The 27,301-nt window shown below is 40.2% G+C and overlaps 2 protein-coding genes and 1 non-coding gene across 5 annotated transcripts; all 3 read left to right on the top strand.

The window, feature by feature from the left end:
• Nucleotides 1-1,337: 1,337 nt before the first annotated feature.
• On the top strand, nucleotides 1,338-10,005 carry LOC145450001 (gap junction alpha-3 protein-like). 3 transcript variants are annotated; one of them, XM_080328449.1, is made up of 7 exons: nucleotides 1,338-2,902; nucleotides 3,894-3,987; nucleotides 4,048-4,185; nucleotides 5,062-5,143; nucleotides 5,255-5,358; nucleotides 5,424-5,560; nucleotides 9,132-10,005. In XM_080328449.1, exons 1-7 carry the CDS (start codon nucleotides 2,778-2,780, stop codon nucleotides 9,448-9,450), a joined length of 999 nt encoding a protein of 332 aa, XP_080184575.1. In that variant the 5' UTR covers nucleotides 1,338-2,777; the 3' UTR covers nucleotides 9,451-10,005. The 3 variants fall into 3 exon arrangements, with proteins under 3 accessions (XP_080184575.1, XP_080184574.1, XP_080184573.1); XM_080328448.1 differs by having other exon boundaries at nucleotides 1,348-2,898; nucleotides 3,890-3,987; nucleotides 5,252-5,358; XM_080328447.1 differs by having other exon boundaries at nucleotides 1,349-2,902; nucleotides 5,252-5,358.
• A 3,051-nt stretch (nucleotides 10,006-13,056) lies between these two features.
• LOC145449994 (cilia- and flagella-associated protein 91-like) lies at nucleotides 13,057-27,091 on the top strand. Its single transcript, XM_080328439.1, has 16 exons — nucleotides 13,057-13,223; nucleotides 13,452-13,528; nucleotides 13,598-13,755; nucleotides 14,694-14,840; nucleotides 15,587-15,768; nucleotides 16,889-17,066; nucleotides 17,284-17,441; nucleotides 18,069-18,251; nucleotides 18,347-18,486; nucleotides 18,919-19,035; nucleotides 19,723-19,941; nucleotides 20,813-20,931; nucleotides 22,600-22,702; nucleotides 24,136-24,284; nucleotides 25,133-25,224; nucleotides 26,882-27,091. Exons 1-16 carry the CDS (start codon nucleotides 13,151-13,153, stop codon nucleotides 26,989-26,991), a joined length of 2,205 nt encoding a protein of 734 aa, XP_080184565.1. The 5' UTR covers nucleotides 13,057-13,150; the 3' UTR covers nucleotides 26,992-27,091.
• On the top strand, nucleotides 22,973-23,136 carry LOC145451392 (U1 spliceosomal RNA). The gene has a single exon (XR_013918891.1). It is a non-coding gene; the product is annotated as a U1 spliceosomal RNA (small nuclear RNA).
• Nucleotides 27,092-27,301: the final 210 nt, after the last annotated feature.

Here is a 27,301-nt window from a genome sequence, read left to right as displayed (position 1 = left end):
GGACGCTGCACCCAGGATATATATATATATATATCGACTTAGATAAAATAAAAAGGGCAAAAGAAAACAGGAAACAAAAGAACATCGATATGATGTTGGATCGGATGCAGGAAAATCTGCATGGGGTGCATCGGTATACGAAAAGGTGCACAAGTTTGCATGAGGAATTTGACACTATAACGCAGCCGTTTATATGTAATCGCTCAGTCATATTCTATAGTAGTCGACAACATAAATGGGTATACAACTTACCAATAGTGCCATATGATTGCTTACATATCGGAACGCCTAATTTAGTCTCACATTTAAATGATTTACCATGCGCTGACACAGGCTGGCGACTTGGAACTTAAAACTATGTGGTTTCAACTTTCGGCAGTTGCCTATTAATGACCCTAGGTCCGATATCAACTACTTGCATTCCTATACCACAGTGGTTATTAGCCAGTGTCCCCTGGGCAGTCCCTCTTGATGTACTGGATGTCATGACCATGTGCGCTCAATTCATACATATGATTTGTCTTGACTGTCATGGGTTACAGGTAATTATAGACCCGACCAGCTGTCGAATTGTGACTATTGTGGCGAAAACGTCATGTGCAGTATAGCGTATGCACCGACCTTGATAGATACTAACGCAACTAATAGAAATGAAATAACATTACTATGCATATAATAATTATTTCTCTGTGATCAGTGATCACCAATGCGATATTATCACCGTATACGTTAAATCGACGAACTTCAGCTTTTAACCCATACTCGCCCACAGATGTGACCACACGAGTGTATTACGATGACAAAGTCGAAATACAGAGATTTAATCATTTCAGCTTAATACAAAACCTTACCACATTGTAGATACCGATCCGTCGTCTTAACCGCTAGTGGGATAGCTGGTAACATGCATAGGTCTTACTCACTTACATCCATTTTCATAAATTCAATTTCATTAGGCACATAGCGGATATTATGTCCTTGTGGCATTCTTCCCAATGCGTGCGGACAATATTATGGTACGCATACCGTATGCCGTGTGTACATTTTAGTAATCAGGGCTACTATGTACATCGTATACATTGTGTGCGTACATCTGTACAAGCACTCAACGATGGTAACCGAAAAGACGCGCAGCTCTGGAAATAATTTTATCGCTAGGTGATTAGTCAGTATTCGCAACAAATCCTTCGCAACGAGTCAATAAACTCTGGCGGCAGGCAAATATTTGCGCAAGCAGAAGAAAGTTTTGTGGGCGGTTACTTATTAAATTTGCTATCCAGAACCAGACATTTCAATTTAGAGTCAAATATTCTTAACTACCGTCTATGACTATGAGGCCGCTGCTATTAGAATCGTCCCATATAGAACAAGATGCCTAAACCCACGGAACAAGGCAGGAATGCGAAGTACTGCTACTTTATTCAGCTGTCAAATAGACTACAGCGGGTTAGAATTTGAAGGAGTCAGGAGTAGAAGCGGGCAGAACTATTCTACTATACTCGAGTCTGAATCAAGCATTAATTGTAACTAATCAAGGCGAGGACTGAGAAACGATTTGTGCTCAGTACGAGTACTGAAACGACACGGGCCATGCCGATACCAGCATCCAGCACCAAGCATCCAAGCATGTAGCACGCGGCTGCGTAAGTTGGCGAAAGCGACATTTCTCGGAAATAGTGATTGACCGCCAGTCGCAAAAATGCTGTGAAATACATATCGTAGAAATATAGCAAACTATCTTCAATGTATTCTTTCATTTGTGGCCGCTGTGGTAGGCCTCCTAATATAGTCGACGTAAAGAGATGGACAATCGTTTTTAGACAGCTGTATTTCTGCGTCCTCACGGCAGCCAGCTCAGACCAGAAGAAAGCATGCATTGCCATGTGTCCACCAAATGTCCATTTCACGTAGTCGGTGCTAGACACTTGGCAGCCCTAGTAATAGCAGTACCAACACAATAGCAGCTAAAAATCTTTACACATACACCCCTAATGGGTGGGCTTTCACAACCCATCAAAGTTACATATTTTATCAGTCCAAGATATCCATACCGTTACGAAGGAATATTGAGCGGTATTCGAAAACGTGACTATAGAAGCCTAAGACTCGTTTCGGAACGAATTACTCAGGTACATGATTTTGCCCAGCCCGTAGCACAGGTGTCTTAAATTAGGAAATGATGAATCCTGGTTTCCCAAAGATGTGGTTGCAACGCATGAGGTTGAAGGTCTTGACGTCACGTTTTTACTAACATTTGATTACGTGTGATGTAAAAAAACTCATAAAACTTAACCGTAGGATATCGGTAAAGTTAAGTGGTTTACAGTGCTGAGATTGGAAAGTGACAGACGCCAATACTTGATTCAATGTTTGATATCAAGTACAGGCATCCGTTGTATTTGCTATAACAATAGACGCAGTCGTAATAATCAGCAAGGAAGTTTATTGAATTAAAAGCTCAAAAAATTCAATGTCACCATGACGCACATTTCATTATTTAAACTATGACATCATCCAAATCTGACTTTTACATTAGTGGACAAGGCCCACGAACAGGGCGGAAGGTGTAGAGGTTATAGTGCACTTGCAATCTTTGCATCATTCGACCTTGCAAAGTATTATACGCTGGAGCGTTACGCTCTGATGACTCCACTTATCCGACTTCTTGACGACTAGATCATGATAAATCTACTGGGATTTGTTCCCAGTTATGATCTGACGTAGATTTGACACTTGTGTGACAGGAATGTAGAAAACTTTGTGAGTAATTTTGAACTATGGGTTGGCATCTTGTGCAGAAGCTTTTGGAGCAGAGTGCCGAGCACTCGACGCTGGTGGGAAGATTTTGGGTGACGTCATTCTTTATCATTAGGATGTTAATAGTCACTGCCTTGGCGAGTAAGTTCACCTGCTGTAATAATATAGTAAATATTGCGCAAATGCTACGCTGACTTTATCATATTCCCAAATGTGATTTACAATACTAAATGCGACTAGACAGACAGTTTTATTGATTGTGAATGTGACCATACATTTCCCCAGATAGAAACTTGAACGCAGACACAATAACACGAATTAATGGAGGCATTACTCATAGCGCGTAGTTGATGTACAATGTACAGTACATGATAATGCGATATTCGATTCGACACGCCATGCTACGTATATTCTTTATTAGATGTAATAAACCGCTGATAACTTTCCGAAATCAATAGGAGTGACGTAACAATAATGTGATTATGAGCTTGATATTTCCTGCGGTAACATACTATTGTTTTGGTTGAGTTGGCGAGAACCTTAGATCAAGCGTATGAAATCGAACGTCCAGCAAATGGTCGCCAAAATAAACATGACTGAGGACTTTGACCTTTCTGTAGTAAACTGACCTGGCAGCAAACCTATACCCGAAAACTGAGCTTATAAGTTGCATTCTCGAGTAACACCCGGAACTATCTGTGGGCGCGTCCTAGTTCTGGTGTGTTTCGCCGTGAAGATATGTGATGTGTGACCCGTATAGGTGTAACATGCCGACTTTAGGCTGTCATGGTGATCAAATGATCGCCACCGCTACTGCAGTTAATGAAAATGTCCAATAATACCACGTTGCGAGCGAGATATCTATATACGTGGCTAATATAGAATAAACACGAGAATACAAAGACATCCATCCGTCACAATGTCCAAGTGAGCATTTCCACTCGAAGGCCTACCCACGACGCTTGTTCGGAAATCAACACTATTTGTCATAGATTGCTTTTGGTGCCAGTTAGTCGGGAGTAGCAATTTCCACGCTACCTCATATGAATTTTGTCATGCTGATTAGTATATTGGCTCAATACCCAGTGCGTTCCAAGGATTAATGACGATTTCTCACAAATTATTTCTCCAGGTAGTGCGTGGAAAGATGCCGAAAAGTCTTTCACGTGTAACACTCTATCTCCCGGTTGCAAGAACGTCTGCTTCAACGAATACAGTCCGATCGCTCTGGTTCGTCCGTCAACCGAAATCCCGAGTAGGGATTCCCTAATTCCATAACTGCATTTTCAGACAACGTATTGGTGCTTGCAAATGTTGTTCGTATCCTTGCCCTCCATCGTTTTCATCGTGTACACCGCGCATAAAATGGCCAAAGTAGAAGAGGTCGTAGCGACCCGAAAGAAAAAGATGAAAGCCAAAAAAGAGGAGGTGGGGCAAACCATTGCGACTGTTGTATAAATCGTCATGTATGACTGACTACGTTTATAAACGGAAACGAGCCATCGCCTGCTATAGTGATACATAAAGTATAGGCTATCAGCCCATTATGTAAAGAGTTTCTGTACTTCGATAGCCACTTCGCAGTCACCTGCTACATAAATACCGTCGTATATCTACACTCTACAGTGTATCACTGCTGTGTAAATCCTGTATGCATACAAATGATGATTGAAAACCGTTGTCATTCACTATACAGCAGCATTTATATGCCACGGATTTACGCATTTGTACGGTATACATGATACATGCGTTAGGTGCCGGACATCATAATTTTGTTAATGATAGTCAGCCAAATATCAATAACAAAACCCAGTCAAGCAGGTTCTTCCGACTTGTACTACTTACTCAATTGGATTCTTTTATACTGCTTCTATACTTAACAGTATTTTGGCCAAACTATACTTACTTTTTGTAATTTCGATTTTGGGATATGCTTGCATCAATTTTATGAGCGAAATTGTCCTGACAACCAGAAAATAGAGCCCCCGTATCACGAATCCCTATAACTGAATGTGTTTTAGAAAATTGCACTTATTTCTAATGTCATTCGTCATTTTACGCCAGTCGCGTTTTGCCATTTTGTAAGAGGCCACCTCCGATTAACTGCAAAAAGTATGTGGCCCATCGACCGAATCTTCTATTTGAAACTCGAGTAGGCTACTTACTCTAGTTGCAGGTTTGTCTAGGCTCCTCCTCGCCATCTGATCCTCGCAGTGCCTTAAAAGCCTGGAAGTGAGCCGTGCTCCAATCTGTCAGCTGCGCGTTGGTTATCATTTTGCTAGTCAATTTTTATTCTTTTGGCAGGCAAAGAGAATCAAAGAAAAAGAACGTGAGATCGAAAAGCAACGAATGATCGAGGCTGGCTTGGACCCGAGCACACTACTAGGTCCGTATATCGGCGCCCGGCGTCTCGCGATATTAGGGAAAATTTACAACTGAAGGAAGGCGCGCCAAAACAAACGCTACATCAATCTTTATTTATCTTTCAACGCAGAAGGACAGAAAGATTCGGACGACGAGAATAAAGCAGACGAAAAACTAATGGCATCGAAATTATCCGAGGACAACCCGTCCAAACTATTCATCGCTTACTTCCTTGTTGTGAGCCGAATCTTCAACATATAATGCGTCTCATTTCTGCTAATCTACAATCCGCGCTTTCGCAGGTTCTGACGCGCATGCTGATGGAAATAGGTTTCATGTTCGGCCAGTACCATATTTACGCTTTCAAGTTCGTGATGCCGGAATTGTTCCAGTGTCAGCATTGGCCTTGCCCGAACGTAGTGGAATGCTGGGTGTCCAGGTGATGATTGCCAATATATACAGTATTACACAATATCTTGATACAACAGTAAAAGAAGTGAAATCACACTGCTACTACATGGGTGGTAAATAGGTTTATTTACCCAATTTCAACTATAAGGAAGTATGTAAATCAGGCCATCGACACTTTGCTATAGTATCAAAATATATTTTAAACCCTTTCGCATGAAATAACATAGTAGAAATATGGATAAATGACAGAAATATCCAAGGGATGTGGTGGATTCGACTTATGTGTACTACCCTTTGCGCCTTCTCTCTGTTGGTAGGCCGACACGAAAACAGTACCCAGTATCCCTGACATATATCTACATATGAATCGATGTATTTAACTAATTTTCACAAATTGCAATGGGTGTGAAAGCGAAATTCTGTATCAGAAAGTGCTGTTTGCAAGATTTGCAACCAACGAAATTATGGAAATCGGTTTCCGTTTAAAGTCCACATACACATAGCAATATTTTAGGAAGGCGAAATTAGTAACCGAATAAATGAATGTTTGAACTACTTTTTACGGCCCTCTATCGGAAGGGGCGTTCTTGACTACATCTCATAAGTCACGATTGCCCGACAGAACAAACCGCCCAAGTTTGTTTGCTGAGCATACTACCGGCGATTTTATTAGTAGAGTATAGGTTATATTGCACGGACGCGAGTGGCGAGTGCGAGACCAAAAGTCTGCGGATTTTAGTACATTCGTTACGAAACTGAATGTGACTCGCGAAAGATTGGAGTTCACAATATACAGCAACGAGCAGTTACGTTGTAATGATAGCTATTAGCTATTCGCTAGTAAACTTTCGTTGGTTTGGCGTAGGGTCATGGTTTCCGACATATGAATACACAATGCAAAGTTCATATAGCATGTCGTTTAATTATAGTGAGGGCGTATCAAAAAGACTGGGAAAGTAAATATCTCACCTTTGATTTAACTATTTGAAATAGTTAAAGAATTCCAAAACTGTAGTTGACCGTCACCACTCGCATGGTCTCGCCACGATTCAGGTTACGCGTTCAGCTCGTGACTAAATTACCAACTTCACCAGTCGGTAACATCCTATAATATTCATGAACTTACCGAAAAAATAGCGTAATGGTTAGGGTTGCATTTAAAAGAAACGGTGTTTTAAAACACTTTGTTTAAAACCTGTTTTAAACAGGGTTTTAAAAAAATGCCTTTAAAAAAGAAAAAAAAATTGTGTTTTTTTAAGTTGTAAAATTATGCCATAATTGCGTAAATACCTTACAAAAACATGTTGTATAAGCCTACGGACAATTACCACCCAATGTAGCTGACGTATATCGATATGGGATGGTTGGAACACTCAAAATTGTCGGTTCAATAGTAACAGTACATATATTTCGTCAAAGGAGCTATTTTTACTCTATTTTTTATTTGTCAATGTCAATCCACTATGACGTCACAATTGAATATTCGTGACGTCCAGGCTTTAAAAAAACATAAAAAACAATAAAAACATGTTGAAAATTAGGGCCTTGTTTTAAAAATGTTTGTTTTAAATTGATTTTTGTTTTAAATGCAACCCTAGTAATGGCGAAGCGTCCGGCTTCTTGATCGATAGGTCGTGGGTTCGATCCCAATGACCTGATTAATAACAATGGTATCCATGTCGTGTATGCTTGGCGCTCATGCAGCACTGGGATAGCATGGAGGGGTTGTACAAGACTTAGAAAGCCGTACAAGCCTATATATCTGCATCTTCCTTGTCCATCGGCATATGCACAACATGATCTCATGGTATGCATATGCAGTATTGCAGTAATTCACAGATAGTGTGTATGTATATCATGAGTCAGTGTCGCAAAAACATCAAGGACACAAACAAACTACGTCCTTTCCTTGTCGTAATGACTAATAACGAAAAGACGAACTAATGCGATCTGATGCATGCGACTAACCGTTTGCCAGACGATGTCGTGTGAAGTGAGGAATAGAATTTGTGTCCTGACAAATCACAATCTTGGCAAATAACAGTCATGATCGCTATGTGATGGCAGACTTGATCATTATGGGAAAATACCAAAATTTTAAAAATGCGTAGTGTTATTGCAAATAATATAATTGAACACTCGTCCGAGAAAAGAAATAATTTATGACTCCGTTCAGTATCGGACGATTTATAAAGATTCTATGTAGTTTCAGAGGTAATCAGTAGGGCAAGTTTTGTTGAGGTTAAATCCGTGGAAAGTTGCATTTATTTTTCACAAAAGTTGCAGTAAAAAGTTGCATTTATTTTTTTCACAAAAGTTGCATTAAAAGACCACATTTTGGTCGGATGACTAAAAAAAGGTCCACTTCCCAGTTCCACTCTCGAAATACAGTTTTCTATCCACATTCTCCATTGGTTGACTAAAAAAAACGAAGTCAATTTTCGGGCTCATCTCCCGAAATACCCGTTAGAGCGTTACTTCAGTGCTAATTTACGGTATTTCAGTCGAATTTGGCCGTGTATTTCATCAAAATTCTCAAAAAAAACAGTGACCGATCTATTTAAATATACTGCCAAATATTTCCAGAAAGTTGGTTGCATGGAAAATCGAATAAACTTTCATGAAAAATCGAAAAAGCTGCAAAATGTTGCATGAAAAAATGGAGAAAAGTTGCACTATAAGATTCCTTCAAACAGCTTAAAACAGCATTCTACGTAACTTTCGAGTATTTAGGAAGCTGCCGGAAGCTGTAAAAAAAAGTTGCAAAAACTTGCCCTAGTAATCAGTAATGAAGTATATCTACGTTTTCGAATAACTCAAGTAGGTTTGTTTGCTTACTTGCATTACTTGCTCAAGTGATTATCTTTCTAGACTATACTACCAATTCTACTTGAAAAATTCAAGTTCACTTTCAGTCTTTACACTTGGAGTGAGAAGCATAGGAAGTTGTTTTGCGATAAGTTTGCATCAGCCTCATGTGTGAAACCGCGTGAAATAGCCATCAGTGTAATTGCTGAATATATTTTGGCAGCGTCATTATACTTATTTTGAGTTAGTCACGAAGCTGTATCTTGCAATTTCGAACGTAGTGATTAACTGATAAAAGTAGTACTTTTCAAAACTCCGTACTTGAGTACTTTCAGAACATTCATTTCCTACTTTCACTTGAAGTACATTCGATCCATCTGGGAGATCGCTACTTGTACTTGTAATTGTTGCGTTTATTTCTACTTGAGTCGCAAATCTGGCTATTTTGCTCACTTCTGTATCATGGGACATAGATGCAGCTACTAATGACCGTCATAGTTCTCATACAGGCCAAAAGAGAAATCTATTTTCATCTGCGTATTCTACGCGACCGGCTGCATAATGATCTAACTGATTAAAGTAGTACTTTTCAAAACTCCGTACTTGAGTACTTTCAGAACTTTCATTTCCTACTTCCACTTGAAGTACATTCGATCCATCTGGGAGATCGCTACTTATACTTGTAATTGTTGCGTTTATTTCTACTTGAGTCGCAAATCTGGCTACTTTGCTCACTTCTGTATCATGGGACATAGATGCAGCTACTACTGACCGTCATACTTCTCATACAGGCCAAAAGAGAAATCTATTTTCATCTGCGTATTCTACGCGACCGGTTGCATAATGATCATGTTGAACTTACTGGAGCTTTACCACATCGCCGGAAAATTCCCGAAAGCCTGGAAGGACCGACACGACGACATCACCAAACACGCGCACCAGGGTCCCAGCTTCGGGCACGACACAACGAGATCTTGGGCGCCCGGTGCTCACTACGTAGAAGATTTACAGACAGGGTACCCGGACGCAACAGGCTTGCCTATGATCTACGATCAGCCGCCGAGGATAAATCATCACAGAGGGCGCGGTTTCAGATCGCGGCGATACTGAAAGCCGAAGGACCATATAGCGAAATATTGAAGCGACTCAACAATAACTGATGTATTTCCACTTGAATGGATGAAATTAGGACTTACTACTTTTTCTTCAAAATGGATATTTAATACAATAGAATAACAGGCAGTATTAATGTATGGCCTACGTCCCTGCGCCCCGATTAGTTGCCTAGGCGATGCCACTCATATCGACTCAAGCACTACGCTGTCCAAATTAGAACTTCTTCGCGTGTGAACACGAGATAATCCTGTTCAAAAGAAATATGCGAATTTCTATTGGCCCAATGGCAACCACTACACATTGCTTTCTATCGTTGGCGCAAAGCGCCAATGGATTTATTTATTATCGCTGGGAAATACCGACTATAATGTGGGAACAGTTTACAGAATACAGTTTTTAATATAATTTCCTGCAATGTTTAGTGTCTTTGACTTGTACAATTCATGTATCTGTACGCATGTCCTCCAGTCATTACATACCTGATGTCATAACTGCATTTAAACTTGCAAACTATACGCAGGGAAGATAGTGGATATGAATCGTATGGCACCTGCGTTATTGGGAAAATCGAAAGGCACGGGTCGCATGAAGGCAGACTTACGATGAGTTTCTCTAGCGGTGCTCTGATAACTTTTAATGGAAATATTCTAAATATAATGGTCGTACTATACGTGCAATCGAGATTTAAAGATCGACCATGTAATCGTGTGAGTCAACAAGACGGCTGGCCCTTGCAATCCTCTTGCAGATTATTTCTACTGTTGATAATAGTTATATAATTCATATGACCATTGATGGTGAACCACGGGCTATAATTTGCTAGAAGTTAGTATACACTTATTACTTGCCCGGGCAAAGAGAACATGTTAATTAGCGTAAAGGGGACTATGATCTGCAGAAAAGCTCACAATGAAAGGTGCGACAGAATATTGTATTGTTTTAATGGGCCTAACACAGTGGAGCTAATCGCCTTTTTAGGCCTTGTGCTCCACGACACAAATTTCATTATGTTCATCGGTCTTCGACTTCTTGTATTCTCGGGAACGTCTTTTAACCCCTCCCGCAGTCATTCATCAGTCGTTGTCACTCGCTCGGATCATTTTTTACGTCAGGGTTTTTCAATGCACTGCGGATGCAGTGAGATCGGCGAAGTCGAGCCTAGATAAACTAGGCTTACATTATTTTCGGAAATCTAAAAAGAGGACACTTTTTCAGAAATTTGAGACTTGCAAAACCGGAGAGGAATTCTCAAAATTCAGTGAACTTTTCCCACTTTGTGATCGGTCGATTAAAAAAAAAGGTTAACTTTCCTGCTCAGAGCCCAAAATACCGTTTCTTCCTACACATTACCGGGTGGTTGACTAAAAAAAAGGTCATATTTTCGCTCAGAGCTCAAAATACCGTTTGAGAGTCGCTGCTGTGCTAATTTACGGCATATCACTGACATTTTGTCCTAAATATGACCTCAATTTTCAAAAAAGAGGACAAAATCTCAAAAAAAGAGGTCAAAAGGGCGTCCTCCGTGGACACTTTCAAAAAAGTCAAATATGAGGACAAATCCTCATAAAAGAGGACGTATGGTAACCCTAAGATAAACCTCCGACGCGTAGAAGTAGGTCAGAACCGGGATTAGAAACCGCTTTCATTAGTGTATTGACGCTGGTGTTTAACCAACTGACAAGTGACAACACTCGCTTCCTCGTGCGACTGAAGATTATTAACATTGCTATTATTAATGATGAGTTTTGAGTGGCGCGTCGCGCTGTTTCCGGTCTTGTGCGCCACGTACAAAATATGTTATAAAGGATCAAAATTTCGTGTTATCGGACATAGATTGATAATATATTCAAATTATAAATACAAGTTACATGAAATAATGAACTCGGCGACCGGGGTAAATAACTGCTGCAGAGTAAGTAAGTTAGTTAAAGTGAGCATGGTGCATGGGTCGGCAAGAAATGAGCGGTGAAAGTCTTATTTTTTGCAATGCAACCGACGCCTGGCGACAGTGGCGGCTTGGAGGCGAAACAGGATTCGTTCAAATAGGCGATTTTGCCAGGAATCTGGCACCGCTTCATCATATTCCCTACACGGACGACATTCAAAGCACTTGGCAGGGTTTCCGCTCCTTACCAAGAAAAGATAACTACCTCCGGGACACCACGTCAGCGTCTCCGAGTTCAGTTGGGTTGCCGCACTGGGCGCCGAAGCGCCAATCTCCGCGTCGAGGCTCGGGAATATTAACTAGATTCAATCGATCGAAAACTGCATTCACATCATCATCATTGGTTTATTAGCAATTTTTATCGGTTCAACACACCACAAAATGCGATACAGTGAAAAGATAGGAAGGTGTCGAAGCGACTGGGAGACATGTTCTGTACGGTCGACAGACCCATCTTCAGCTGCTGTTCATATGAAATCTTTCCCCACGTCGACCTTCAAATATTTTAGTATTTGCTACTTTCACTGCCGGTGAGTGGGAGGTGACTCATATGGTCCTTACGGGCGACCCGACATGGCGACCGCCGACCGCGCTTTTGTGAACCTGGCTGAGACTATTTCTTGTCGCTTCCTTTTTCTATACTATCTTCTTCACTTTCATTCAGTGTACATGCCTCCTCTTTACATCGCCTAGGCCAAGGTGGGTGTCCGATTCCATAGACAACTCCTAGTCGCTTCGACATCTTCCTTTCTTTTCATTGTATCGCATTTTTTGTGGTGTATTGAAGTGATAAAATTGATAATAAACCAATGATGATGATGATTATACGAGTCGTCGCTAACTTTACCTCGTATTGTCCTGTAATCAACCCATGGGGGTTGTATTCATAACTTGATTTGTTTTTCAAACCACCAGACATTTCATCTACGTCCTGCTGATTTGTAAAGTTGTTCCGATATAACATCGTTGGGTTATATTTTTTATCTGAACAAGTCACACACAATGTACATTGTACAATGCGATAAGACACAATGCGATGTCATGAACAGATAGGAGGATTTAGGAGGATGTCGAACGACACGCATCAGTGGTCATCCTTTACTCTAACATCCACCTTATTTGCATAGCAATTTACAATTTACAACGTTGTAAATTGCTATGTTATTTGCCTAGAGTGCCCGATGTCACAGTTCTTTTCGATGTTGATCTTATTTGAAGCCGCGGCCCTTTCTGCTCGTTCTTTCAATTCATTGTGAGTGCTTTCCTTCGTCGGGTCTTTTACTGGGCTTTTTTGTGGCCTTAAGAACGGCAACGGCGTGGGAAGAGGAGCCCAGATTAACCTACGACGGGAATCGAAACCGATTTATCAGATTGGTGGGTGCTTATAGTAAAAAATTGTAATAAATTGTAAAAAAACATGATTAATCATTCACGATGAGTGTGAATATTTATGGTTATTGGTTACATACCTACAGTTAACGACTTTTACTATTCAAATTGAATCAGAGATATCTAGATATGCTACAAATACATTTCAAAGTACACCTGACTTGAATAAGCATATTTTTCTCGAGTGAACAAAGCAAATTCGCATCATCCGGTTTTGAGTACTGTACCATATCCGGTGTTGTTCACGCATGGGTGGCGAGAGTTGTCTTGACTACAACCACACGAAAAAGCTGAAGAGCGCAGGAGTTCTCCAATGTAGCCGAGATGATCTTTTAAAATCAGTCGTTAAAGACCAATAAGATGTCGCAAACACAGACGCAAACGCTACGTCGTTCAGTCGTGAACCCGACAAGAAATCATGACTACCTATATGGTAAGTGGTTTTATATAAGGCCTTGATAAAGTGCCTCTCCAGACTGAGTAGGCACAGTGATTGCAAAGTATATGTATAATTCTCATGCCCACTGTTAATGCCGGAATTATCAGTGTGCCACTCTCAGATATAACATTTTATATTGTTTATAAGAATTCATAGTAATAAGTAATTAGATAAACTGTACTGTTGGTTTGAACTTCAATGATTGTATGTATTCATATTCAGATCAACATTATACTCTTTCAAGCGACCGTGATCATGCAAGGGCAACCTATAAAGCTCATACGAAAGTGGAGCGAGTTGTAAGATTCAGTGTTATTTACGTTCTATTCAACACAAGGCATTCATCTATCGCCATCATCATTTAACAGAAAAAGGTACCACAATACCAAACAATGTTCTCTGACTTGAGGCATTATCCAAGATTCACAGTCCAGTTGGAGAACACAGATCCGGTGCCAAACTTCATTAGCAGAAGATGGAGAGGATATGCTGAACAAAATAGAGAAGCCCTCATCCGATATACTACGTAAGTTCGCAATATAGCATTTTACATTTCAACAATATTGTGTATGTTTGTAGTATTAGCTGAAATTTTGAAGTTCTGAGACTTTGAAAAAACATTTAGTCCTAAAATTATATGCTTTGTTTCAATTATGCTTTGCTTCAATTGAATTAGGACCAGTATTTATTCTATCGTAATATCTAATTGATATTGTTGCATTGGTTCTTGTGACCCGTGTTAGCTATGTCACAGTGATGGATCAAGAGTGCCATCTCATTTTTCCTAAAGTAACTAGAAATCATTATCAATGCTAATGTGGAATTCAAACCTTTCCTCAATGTGTATATATATGCTAACTCGTCCTGATATATTTTCCCCCTGTTTGAAGTTTTATTTTCTATTGAGATAACATCATAATTCAGTTTGATAATGTCTTGAGCCGATCGATACAATTAAATGGAACACCGGCTGATAAATATAATATGTTAATTCGGAAAATAGGCCTTCTAGCCTAGCCAGAGTTGTTTAATAGTGATCACGTGTCTTGGGCTGACTCCAGTTTAATCATCGGTCCTAGATTCTTTGTGCATGCAGGCTACTTATGATATTGCAATGTACTTGTTCATTGTTCAGCCATGCTTTTATGACTCAAAATGTGCTAGCACCATATGAATAGCCCTTTTTTACACATTTGGTACAGTAAATGTTTGACACGCAATGTGCACCACCATATCGTGTAGTCATCCATGTTATTATATATCGTTGTCCAATTGCGATGATATTGAAGGGCTCTGTGCAAAACTTTCGGCTTATCAGTGCTAAGTTGATAATATGTTGATCAAAACAATCATGATTCCATGTCTGATCCTCGAATATTCAAATTTCCGCAGTATTTTGTTGTAACCAATTCGAAACCTTCAAGTTGATCTGACGTTTTAATGAAATTCACACATTCTGTTCAGGTTTAACTATGATCCAAGCGTCACTGTTCCTCCGAAGACATTCGCAGATCCGGAAGTAGGAGGAAGGAACAGGTATCATTACTTCAGACGGCCTATCATTCCGTTCCTGCAACAAGTGCCGCCGGAAGTTTTGCTGCAACCAACAACGTAAGATGGCATTTTGATTTTCTGCATTCTGTGAGCAAGGTTTTTGTGAATTTGGCGCAATATGAATGACATTTACTAACACGAGCCTGTCAAAAACATACATAATCTCTCGATGTCATTCGAAGTGATACTGTGTATTTGGCAGTTGGGTAGATAATATTTCCCCCGCTATTACAGTACATTCCATCAGCATTTATATAATTGCTGCTCATCGCAATTACTATTAATCTATTATGATACTTCAAATTTTGTGAATATAATCAGCATATGAATAATCAAATTTTCTTATTTACAGTTACGTTGACACAATTATTTCGATTCAGCAGAAATAAAATTCATAATCCGTGTTGATTGATTAATCGTCTTAAAGACTCAAAATTCTACCTGAATTGTTCGAAATAGTTATATTGTGTGCTTTCTTCACCTTATCTTTCATTGGGATTCATTGAAATTTACGTAACATACTATCTGAGTGTTCTTAGCCCGAAATTATCTTTAAAAATATTTATATCCCAGATACATCATACATATTGGATATATTTATGTTGCATTTAGAACTGCTGAGGAATTAACAGTACATGGGTAGTATGTTGTGGCTGTATGGTAGAGGGAGAGAGAGAGTTTATTTGGTTATTAAATATCGAATGATGTCAAAAATATGTGCACAAAGCAGGGCATGAACAGAAAGACTTTAACTATGAATGAGTGTATTATGTGCCAAGTTAACTGCTTGTGTTTTATAACAGAGTGGACCCTCTGGCCCCACCTGACACGATAGCTGCTCGACCACAATCACCGCTGTTCAAAACTGTTGAAATTCAAACTGACTATCGAGATTCAGAAGCCCAAACAGACCCCTACTCCCCGGAATATGTGGTTCGTCCAGGAAGCGCTCCAGAATTGCTGACATTGGCTACTCTATCATACGGTAAATATCTGACGACTATTTCCATGCAGACTGACATCATTGTGTGTTGTGCTTCAAATCATCTCTGCTTGCTTAATTCCTTGTATTTGTAACTACTTATTGGTGAATGAAAGGTGCTTGAGGCATGTAAACTGTAACTGATAAAATAAACTTTTCTTTAATCCGGAGTAAAGAATTATTTATTTTCATCATCTGTTGGTAACCTACCATACTGCATTGAATAAATTGGTTAATATTGGTAGAGTCCGGAAATTTTATCACAGGTTTTGACGTCTGGGGGGGGGCACCAAATGCAATTTCTTGGTTGCTTTTCAACCTTTTGTCGTAGTTGCGTATGTGGCCTCGGCGTAATAGAAACTACGTAGTCAGCACGATGTTGATGAGTATCATTGCTATGGTAGAAGATGCCAAACACTGGGTGAGAGAGTAGCGATGATTTCTGAATCTTGCAAATGCAGAACCCTAATCTATCTGGAAGTCATAAATTTGTTTTCTTTCAGTGGGATTTGGTGTCGAGAAGTTACATGTGACCCTTCAATAGTACTATCCATCATTATAATGTCGGCCTCGCGTCAAAATAGAATTCGAAACCAAGATATTTCACAATAAAAAGCACATAAGTCCTGCTCATTTCAATCGCTATTCATGTATGAGAATGAAGCATTGCCCAATTCAAAGCCTGTTGAGCACACTCGCCGACCAGAAGTCATCAAAGCAGCCATTGTTGATACTGACTTAGTAAAAGTAACACCGTAAATTTACACTCAATTACAAATAGAAGTAGCAGTTTTCAAGACATGTGAAAACTACTTCAAGGGGAAGTAGAAAACCAAAATATGAGTACTCAAGTAAGTACAGGGACTATTTTCCCATAGAATTCTAGTTTGGAACATGCCAAAATTACTTTGCCCTTTAGATAATCCAGAACTGAAAAGTAAAAAGTAGTTTGCCCAAAAGAGCTGTAGTACAGAAGAAGAGGAAGTAGCCTAGTCTAAAACCGCAGCCATTTGATCAACTGGTGCAAGTGAATAAAACCTACTTTTGTGCTCCTTCACCGACCATCTCTACTTGCCATAAAGACACCGTCAGAATATCTGAACGCGGAATAACGCTCCCTTAGGTCTCGGACTGCCCGCCGGTCTTGCGGAGGTCGAGATGATCGAACGCGCGCGGGTGAAACGCGCCTGGGAGAAGACCCTGCCGCCTCTCAGCGACGTTTCGCAACTCGACAAGCGTCGCAAGATGATGGACGAGATGGAGAGGAGAGAGTGGAGCATCCGTGAGCAGGAAATTGAAAAGTGAGAATCGCAGTTTGCGATATTGTTTCTCTTTCTCAGACTCGATTTGTCTGTATTGTCTAAGTCAGTGGTTCTCAAACTGTGGTATGCGAGAGTGGTTCGCGGGTCACTATCATAATTTGATTTGACATAATTGTGACTATCCATATAATGTATCTTAAGCCAGAATTTCTTTCACGTACTGGAATTATATAGTAACTGCACACTACTGTGACAGATTGCAAGACGCCCGACTCGAAGTGTTGAAGAGATTACTGGTGCAGAGAGATTTAAAGCAACAGGAGATGAATAATAAGCGTTTGGACAAATTATGGAGTCAGAAACAACAAAATAAGGATGAAGAAGTCGAAAAAATCCGTAAAGAACATATCAAAAGTAATTGTCCAATGTGTTCGAGATTTATTTCAAACAGAGGTTCATTTTCATGAATAACGTGTTCTGAAATTCGATAACTGAACTGCTCTAAAACTCTGCTTTTTCGCAACTGAATTGAAGTACCCTGATAAATTAGTAGATTTTAAGCAATCAAAGATGACCAGAAACACACTAGTACCAGTTCAGTGCCTGGTTGTGGATACTTCAGTATGTATAATTACTCTCAATACACAAGAATCGTCTGATAGTCCATAAATCAGTTTCTTTTCGTGTTTTAGTATTATTATTTTCTTTATCTCCGCATTCTTCATTCATTTTATACCCAACATGTTTATATTGTTCACATTTTCACACCACTTTGTTTGTATGCTGGACACTCAGAATAATTTCCATGAGAAGATGAAGACATTGTCATTTGTCACCTAGTGTCATTTTATTTGACATCATTATGTTATTGCTCTACTGTAGTCGAATAAATTCTCTTTTTCTCTACCTTCCTCTTTCTCGTCCTCTCTCTCTCTGAGCCTCTCTCTTTCTTTCTCTTTCTCTCTCTCTGACAAACAATCTTATTGAGCCCATGGCAGTTAGCATTATTTCTGAGAGAGTGTCATATATACTGACTGACAGCTCTCCGAAAACTGAAGAGAAAACGCGACAACGTCGAAGGGAAATTGGTCAGAACGGATGTTGTCACAAACTATCAAGACTATGGCTCGCAAATTTACGCTCCGATGGCGAGAGTTGGAGTCTTTCTGGATCGCGGCTCCGAGCAATACGTGGTCAAGAGCAAATATCTTGAAACGTTTCAAGGTAAGCAGGATTCTGCTATGTGCATTTGTTCCAATTCACTACAAGTTGTTCTTTACATTGGGTGTGTCAACGTAAAATGCCGCGCTTCTATCCAGGTCTTCTGGAATTGGAGGCTTCACTGCCCGAATTTATATCGCAACCTAGGATTAGGCCACCCAAACGTCCAACGCCTACAAAGGATGGTTTTGTGAAACGTAAAGACAGGAGATCCAAGGAATTAGCTGAGATCCACAAGGTATATAGTTACACTTGGACTATAGTTGACTTTGCAAATTGTCTTAGTGATGGACTGGCTAGGGTTAGAATTTCTCACCGACCAAGTGCTGTTGACTCATGCGCATATCTGCGGTTTTGTTGTATTCATTTTCAACCGATATGCGATTTAATCTGGAATTCAGCATCTGTGTGTCCACTGAAAAAGCCTACATGGTGACATCAATATGTGAAGCTACTAATCTAATAAGTATATAACAAGGAGTTTTAAGACTATCAATTCATTGCTCAAAATAAAATAATGAGTACAATTTCTTCCTTGCTTTCCAAATCGCTTATGGGGTAAATTTGCATAACTTAGCCAGTATTTTGTTGAACTTGAGCTCTCTGCTTGGAAATATGTGTGAATGTGATGTTAGCTTTGTGTTCAATTTGATGTTTTCATGCTATGCAGGCTATCAAGGTCACAAAGCAAAAAGGCAAAGAGCCGTCTAAACCTCTCCGATTCCTTCAAAAAGTAGAAAAACCGATACCGCGACCTCCGACACCCACCGTGCAAGTTCCATCCGATGTGAGTTAGTTTTTATTCTTCATTCCATTCTTTCTCCACCTCTGTGAACGATGATGATCGCAAATAGACAGAGGTGGTCAAAGTATCAAAGTAGTAAGTGCTACCACTTTAGTAGAAGTAGGTTTACGTAAATATCTTCACAATTACTACTAGAGGTATCAATTTTCAAAACATGTCAAAGGTATTTCAGGTGGCAATAGAAAATGAAAGGTCTGAGGTAGTTAAGAAGGTCTCAAGTAAGTAATTCCAAAAAGTAGATTTGATCAAGGGGTAACCAATTTGACTGATGACACTACAAACAGGTGCTATCTTGAAAAATATATTCAATTATAGTCATACAGGGCCTATTTCATGTGGTTCCTACGACAATTTCACTCATAACATCCATGCAAACTTATTCCAAAACCAAGTAGCGAAACTTACATTGATACTCCAAAAATTTGGAGCACCTTGTTACAGAGAGTAGATATCTCAAACTATAGTTTGTAACAATCTAGCGATAACGAGACAAATGTAAGCATGAAACAAGAATTATTGTAGTAGAATATATGGAAATTTCGAAATTCTAAGACCAACCCACTGCTATCTATTTCAAATTCGCAGTGCAGAAAATGGGATTCGGATACAGTTCTTTTTATTCGATGCACTCAAAAGGCAGATTCGAAAATTTTTGTTACCCAATTTCAGGAGGTCGAAGACACGGAACTGGCGGCGATACTGCTGCAACAGGTGCTACGCGGTCGCGCCGTGCAAAACAGGATGTACGAGGGCAAGGAGAAGAGACTCGAGTTGATCCAAGAAGTCAGAAGCACGCACGCCCTCCAGCACGCCGAGCAGCAGACCAAACGGCAGGAGAAGCACGAAGTGCTGACTTTGCAGAGGCAGCAACTGTTCCATCAACAGAAGGTAGAGGATATAGCCGGTATTGCGGGTGTTGGCAAACCCAGACGCATTGACCAATTTTTTTTTCTATGATCACGTCGCTATTTGGGCTGGGCGCAGCAATTTGAGTACTCCAATGTCGAGTAATAATTGTAATACACTTCCATGCCAAGTGTAATATTTTATCAACGAAGAATACAGTTTCAATCTTTATTCAAATATTTTGAGTGTCAAAACATCGGCTAATCGTAGTTCAGCATCGAAAAACATGTTTGTCAGGGCTACGATTATTATTCATGATACAACATTTGTTTCAAGTAGTTATCCTCAAAATGAAATAGTTTTTGTTCAAAAATAGGAAACTGTTTTGACATGTATTTGCAAAAGATACATATTTGAACTTTTCAAGTCATTATCACTGCCTTGACACCATAATAGGTGATACTAGAATGCTCGACTCAAAGCTTAATATTCGACTCAGGTACTCCATGTAAACAATGCAAACCGCATCCCTGCAATGCGAGTGGATGCCTGTCGTTAAAATTTAGTTATGGGGCTCAAAATAAACTTTGAACGCAAATAACGAATGTAAGTCTGTGTTACGTTTTACAGATTTTTTTCCTTCACTAGACCTATACCGATACTGCCATTCGATCAAAAGAGTTTGAGCAACAACTAAGTTCACATTGAAATCATTTGCACTTTATATTTTCACAATCTCAAAATGATCTAGTTCCTGTCACGAAACAAATCTGCAACAGAGTTGTGCTACATAGCCTAGACCTGATCCACATATAGAATAATGGTTTGAGATTCTATTTGGGATTCCATAAACTACTCACACAATCCCTAATTGATTTCCATGCGGTATCAATATTTCATGTATTTTTATCAGGAAGGCGATGTCAACGAAGTACTGTCACAGCTCGAGGGAGAAACTCTCGGCGATATGATGGACTTTCTTTCGAAAGAACTTATCCGTTTGGAAGAAGAGAGAAGAATTCACGCCTTCAGGTTCTTTGACGATTATTGCTTTATCTCGTGGATTGTGGTTGTTGTCTGATGGCCTCGGCTGTACTATGATAAGACAGCTTCAGTGAAGGTTCTTGACCTGAGAGCTCAACGAATATAATGCAACAACATTTGCCTCTTCGGATATATTTACCAGATAAGTTCTATCTCTGGCCTAGCAGGTAGTGTGAGACACAGGAAAGGGATATGAGATATACATGGGCAAGGGCTTGTATAGGATGATACAGAGAGAGATGTGGTAAGACATTGAGTGGGTTAATCTACCTATACAAATAAATATATGTCCTATGGCACTGTACGGCACCAGATACATGTGGCGGATGTATCTAATATAATGTGTAAGACACATGGACGTCTGGCGTAAACTACACCGCCCCAACTAAAAAGGTAGACCTTACAAGTGATCTCTACTCTCAGAAATAGACGTTGATCTTTATAGGTAGGTTAAAATGTAAGATGGCATCTTACTGCAGCCAATAGATAACTTGGAAATGAGCAATTACCTGACAAGACATCAATGCAAAATGGATGCTTTATCGACATTTTTCTGTTTGGAATGTAAGGGGCATCTAATTAGTATAGTGCAGTATTTCATATTTGAACTTTCCGTTATTATTTAATTGATTCACGTTGAGTATGCTCTCTCTTCTTATGTAGTGCTGTGAGTTCGTATTCTGTTTTCAGTTGCTTAAGGTGTTGGGTCTTTGCATCACTAGGTCAGGACACATAGATAACAAGAACTTGTAATATATAACTCTTTATACCAAATATGATCATCGAATCAGCACATGATACCACATGATTTGCAATACAATATAATGAAATGAAAGGAAGGTTTTGAAACGACTAAGTGTTGCCCATCAAAGGACGACCAGCCAGCTAGAGGACATGAATAAGGCAAAACAGGTTTCTGATCTGCCAGATATATGTGTTATAGTTATATGAATAAGTGTTTCCCTCAAATTTCCGGTGTAGCCTATTCCTTATCAATACATTACGTAGTGATCTTGCTTTGATTGTATTAATTGTATTAAACACTTTGAGATATTTTGTTCTAAATGCCTAAATGTCAAGTTGCTATGCGCCCTGCTGGCATATTTCGCCTGTTAATATCTAGAATAGACCATTGGGATTAATTTACCATCGATTTGGATAGGACACTAGTTTAATTTGGGCTATTATATCATTTTCATTCTGACTCAGTTCGGTGCCTTTTTCTAGAAATATTTGTACTATATTTATAAATTGGTCATGTATTATATATGGAGCTGTGAATTATTCCTACAGCTCGCTGGCAACTCTTGACAAGAAGCACCCGAAAAGTCTTTGAATTCATGAATATAATCCACAATTGAGTAGATCCAGCATTAAATATGTCTTGATATTTATCCTTCATCTGCTATTATATAATGCTCTATTATCTGTACACGCGACATCACTGAAGAACAATAACGTCAATCTATTTTGAGAATTGTTCAAAATAAGGAGCTATTAGTAAACCAACATTAATAAACCAATCCCATATGGCTTGTTGTTAATCGAGCGAACGAATCTCACAACGAATCAGCACAACTTTCTGTTGAGCGCTTCGCTATTAATCCATCTAAGCAAGTGTAAACCTGGTCATGACTACTGCGGTTTTCCGTTTAGTATGCTTGCTGAAAGGAGACGAAGAATCCGCGAGGCCGAAGAGTCCGGCAGACGGCAAGTGGAACAAAGAAGGAGGCGAGAAGAAGATGAAATATTCAAGCAGGTGTGTCGTGTTAGCCAAAAACCTGAATTTCCTTATAATCAAACAGTGTATCTGCCGATATTACAAACTTTATTCAAACCATACATCATAAGATGAGTAGGAAGTACGAAGCTACCATTGTTTTGTTAATGCGTTGTAGAGCGTGCCTGGTAACTATGTTTAGTGTTTACGCATCGTCGGCTACAAGTGTCGTCCGTTACTCTTCACGCGCTCACCGCAAAGGTTATATTATTTTCGAGATTTATGAACGTTCGAAAATGTGGACAACTCATACTTACCTGACGAGGCGGTAAACCGGGATCAAGCAGCCGGTTCCGCCCGGGCGAGGCCCTGCCATTGCACTGCGGTAGGGTTGACCTCGGCGATTACCCCAAATGTGGGTAACTCGGTCGTGTAATTTCTGTTAGTGGGGTCTGCGTTCGCGCTAACCCCTTACCTCAAACCAATCTACCAACTACGCCATGATAAGTATTTACTCTCGTCAATATGAGCAGAGTAAAAGTGCTTGGTACGGCAGAACCGCATTATCCAAACTCCATCGTTTTTTCGCGAAACAATAACTTCATACTTTTAATTTATTTGCTAAAAGATTTTCAACTAACTCTCATCAGTAGCGAACGTCAGTGATAGGGTGAATCAAAATTCAAAATGTAGGAACTATTTTGCCTGTATTACATAATAATAACAAAAACAAACAACTAGTAGACAGACAAGATACGATAGTAACGATACAAAGCAAACGTTAACGAGTACAACAACACATAACATTAATGAAATGTGTAGCTAGGCGTTCCTTCTGGCGACAGAGAATCGACTTTCGCAGCTTTATGATCATAGATTCCAGGACCTTGAAATGAAAAAGAGAACGGCCACGAGCAACTATAGAAAATTGACTGTCATTGTAATGAACAGCACATTCTGGATGGGATAAGAGATTCTGTCCAATAGCCGAATTACAAGCAGTAACTTGATCATAATCATGCAGTGTGTCAACAGACTGCGATGATGGAGTTGGAGAAACATTATTCATTTTTCCCGTATCCTTCCGAATTCTTACGCTGTCACATTGCAAATTCATCCATTCTGATTGCTCAAGGAAAAACGAGTAATTTGCCGGTTTTCACCCTAACGCAGGGTGGAAATAAAGTTATCAGCACTTTCCGCAACAAAATTTTGCTTTCACACCCGTTCCAGATGAAGTAAATGAGCCAGATGCACCATATCATATAGAAAACATAACCCACTACACCTTTGGTATATATATGACTATGAAACGGTGCATTTTCCTAATATACACCAGCTGGTTCATGTGTTAAGGTCGAATTACGAACCAAAAAGTGCCGTTGAAAGGGATTTGCACCCCATGCCAATGTGTAAAAGTGGTAAATACACCGCACCACCGTGAGAGTAGCTAACGGCTACATTCTTTCCAGGTGCTCAAAGTCCACCAGTCCACCGTCGACACGTATCTGGAAGACGTGATCATGGGCTCCGTCGACAAAACGGCCGACGAACAAGCAAGGCGCGAGATTCAGGAGTACGCCGACAAAATCAACAATGTCGCGTACGAAATCGAGGATAAGTGAGTTGTCTCAATTGGTAACGCTTCAACCTGCATACGGGGCCTGTTTACATGAGATATTGTCAAAGTAGCCAGCGTTTGTACTCAAGTAACAGTAGAAGTTTCAATGTAAATTTTTTCTCAAATAAAAGTAGCGATCTCCAAGACATTAAAACTACTTGTGGAAGTAGAGAGTGAAGTTATGAAAATTGCTCAAGTAAATAGTTTCAAAAATCGATTTGCTCGAGGGGTCGTATTATTAGAAGTAAATTGGGGAGTGGCCAATGTCACTGCAAATAGGTGCAATCTTCAAATATATATTTAGTTGCCTTCATACAAGCGCTATATAGAGCGTGGCAAGATAGCGTAGTGGTTGACCCCGTAATGCCTACCTAAGTGTCAGAGGTTTATCCAGGCTCCTCCTCGCCACGTTATACATGTAAGCGGTGTCTTATAAAAGCCTGGAAGTGGGCCGTGCTACAAGTCGATAAACGGGGAATCAAAAAGAAAGAAGATTGGCCTGGTGTAAAATGACCAATGTAGTCGAAACACCCGGTATATCACCCGGTTCTTATGACAACTCCCATCATCAAAGTGATGCAAACTTCTCCAAAAACTACTTTCTACTGCTCGGTGGAAGCGGAAGTTATCTAAAAGTGCAAGTAGGCAAAGTCTGCTCTGGTACTCTTGAAAGTTCTTCGTTACTTAACGCCAGATATACAATGTTCTTTCCAATTCCCTACTAGTCGCTGACGATTACCCCTGACGAGTGTCAGGCGAATATATCCGGGCTCATTTCAATATGGATATACTATTCAACGGTATATTGACCGCCGCTGGTTTACGTGTGTGTGTCTTGTTTGCGTTAGGCGTACCGTTCTGCAGTCGGAGGAGATTGTGTCGGAGTTGGTCCACAGCTTTTTGCTTCCGGAGGTGTTGAAAGTCAACGCTAGAGAGAGAGGTAACATTTTTACCCACGATACTGACAACACTTGAGATTTGCCGTCATGGCGCGCATTTGAGGGTTTGAATTTTTCCAAATCCGGATGATTGGATTTCTGTTTAGGAGCGTAACTTGGAATAGTCTCTGCTTTTCATGCGGCTTTGTGCTGGGTGTGGATTTAGGCTTGTGCATAGCGGTGTCCCGTTTCTGTGTTTAGTCATTATTATCGGTTAGATCAGGGGCGGGCAACTTCTCCAGTCAGCGGGCCGGATGTAGGAAAATTGAGTACTTGGCGGGCCGGATAGCTGAATCGATACATTATAAGTCCATTTATCCTCATATACAAAGAATAAATCGCATGCAATGAATGTATTGTAACGACAGCTATGTCATTTCAAAGCCATTTCTCGCCGATGATGACGAAGACAATGTGGATTTGAGAACATCAGTTTTGTCATACAGGCGCCGCCATGTCTGCTTCTGTCTGATCAATCAACACATGGTGCTATCCTTGATTAAGATTTCAAGTCGTTCGGTGAGCCCGGTACCCCAAATTTACCGAGATATCAATTCATTAGGGTTGATTACATCGTAAATGCCGATAATGAAAGTCTTCTCGCCTCTACAAACTTACGCGTAAGCTCTACTCAGGCACGCATTATCGGTAATGGTTTTCTCGGTATTGGTATAGAACGCCCCCTCGGCCCTAGTCTGCCGAGATTCCCCACTACTTCCTTATTACGACAAATTTTAGTGACTGTATGTTATTATTTGCGTGTGTGCGCAGCGTGCAAGAGTGGAGCTTACACGTAAGTAAGTAAGTAGAAGTGAGAAGACTTCCATTATCGGCATTTACGGTTCCATACCAATACCGAGAATGGACATTGCCGAGAACGGCCAATGCCAAGAATCCAACTTACTGAGCAAGCGTTGTCGAGAAATTTATATCTGACAATCGACACCGAATGTGGCAAAGCCGTCATGCACATGCACACGACCTGCCTATTGCCTACATTGCATTCTCGGTAATATCCATTCTGGGAGGTGTCTATTCGCGGTAATGGCTTTCTCGGTAATGGTTTTCTCGATATTGACCGGACACCGGCCGGCGGGCCACATTATCAACTAAGACGGGAAACTGTCCGCGGGCCGGACAAAATCCCCTCGCGGGCCGTATGTTGCCCGCACCTGGGTTAGATGCTTAGATCACAGTGTATCTTTGACTTTCAGTCATAACTGTTGCCCCAGCAAAATTTTAGATGTGATTATGAAGTCGGCTTCGAACTCTATGTGTTGCTTCTGCTCTGATGAATCAGTGAACAGACTTGGACAACTATAGATAATTCTAGTTGTCGAATTAAACTAGTTAGAGCGAATTATATTAATTTATGAAATGTTTCTATGCTGTAATTTCAATTCTAATCTCAAATTTCTCGTTTTCATGGAAATGTTACACAAGGACTGTGTGTGAAACGAGGCTAGCTTTGTGTACACAACTTTTTCATTTTTAATATCCTGAGGAGACTAGACTCTGATTCGATGTGAACTAAACTGAACTTGATTTGTATTAGATTTCATTCTAATTCGAAATATCATTCAAAAAACTGAAAATTTCCGAGTTGTTCCGCTCCGTCAGCGATCCTGTTGAAATCATTCCACAACTGCTACCTTACAGTGAAGAAAAATCAGCGAAAACACCTCCTGGCCGCCCACCGCATCATTCACAACACCGTGGAACCGATCATCTCCACGAACGAGCAGGAATCGGACGAGGAGAAAAAATAGACCGGCGCTCATCCGGCGGAAAATTTTATGTTAGATTATATCTTTTTACCAGTTGTCGGCTACCGTGTATGGATTTCGTAATAAAGTTGCAGCATCACGAGTCTGTTTCCCATCGGTGTATTTAGGTTTGGGACACGAGGATAGTACTGTTTTTGTTTGCTGTCATGCGAGAGCACGCGTGGAAGCGTGCCTGAGTACGGAATTCGGATATCCTGGTAAGATCTGGTGCTGTTCTCGGACTTGGTCTGACTGGGCAGATGGACTGATTTTGTGCATCGACATGTCTTACCGATTTTTCGATATGTAGAGG

Source organism: Botryllus schlosseri, chromosome 11 (genome assembly GCF_051294905.1).
Source record: "Botryllus schlosseri isolate E-star chromosome 11, Bs_hap1, whole genome shotgun sequence".
Lineage (NCBI taxonomy): Eukaryota > Metazoa > Chordata > Ascidiacea > Stolidobranchia > Styelidae > Botryllus > Botryllus schlosseri.
This window is presented reverse-complemented; position numbering and strand designations above follow the sequence as displayed.

Coding starts and splice junctions, on each gene's coding strand:
- LOC145450001 (XM_080328448.1), top strand. CDS start 2,778: ATGGGTTGGCATCTTGTGCAGAAGCTTTTGGAGCAGAGTGCCGAGCAC. Junction 3,988..4,047: donor AATACAGTCCGATCGCTCTG/GTTCGTCCGTCA, acceptor CTGCATTTTCAG/ACAACGTATTGGTGCTTGCA. Junction 4,186..5,061: donor TGAAAGCCAAAAAAGAGGAG/GTGGGGCAAACC, acceptor TTCTTTTGGCAG/GCAAAGAGAATCAAAGAAAA.
- LOC145449994 (XM_080328439.1), top strand. CDS start 13,151: ATGTCGCAAACACAGACGCAAACGCTACGTCGTTCAGTCGTGAACCCG. Junction 18,252..18,346: donor ATATCTTGAAACGTTTCAAG/GTAAGCAGGATT, acceptor GCTTCTATCCAG/GTCTTCTGGAATTGGAGGCT. Junction 19,036..19,722: donor CCGTGCAAGTTCCATCCGAT/GTGAGTTAGTTT, acceptor ACCCAATTTCAG/GAGGTCGAAGACACGGAACT.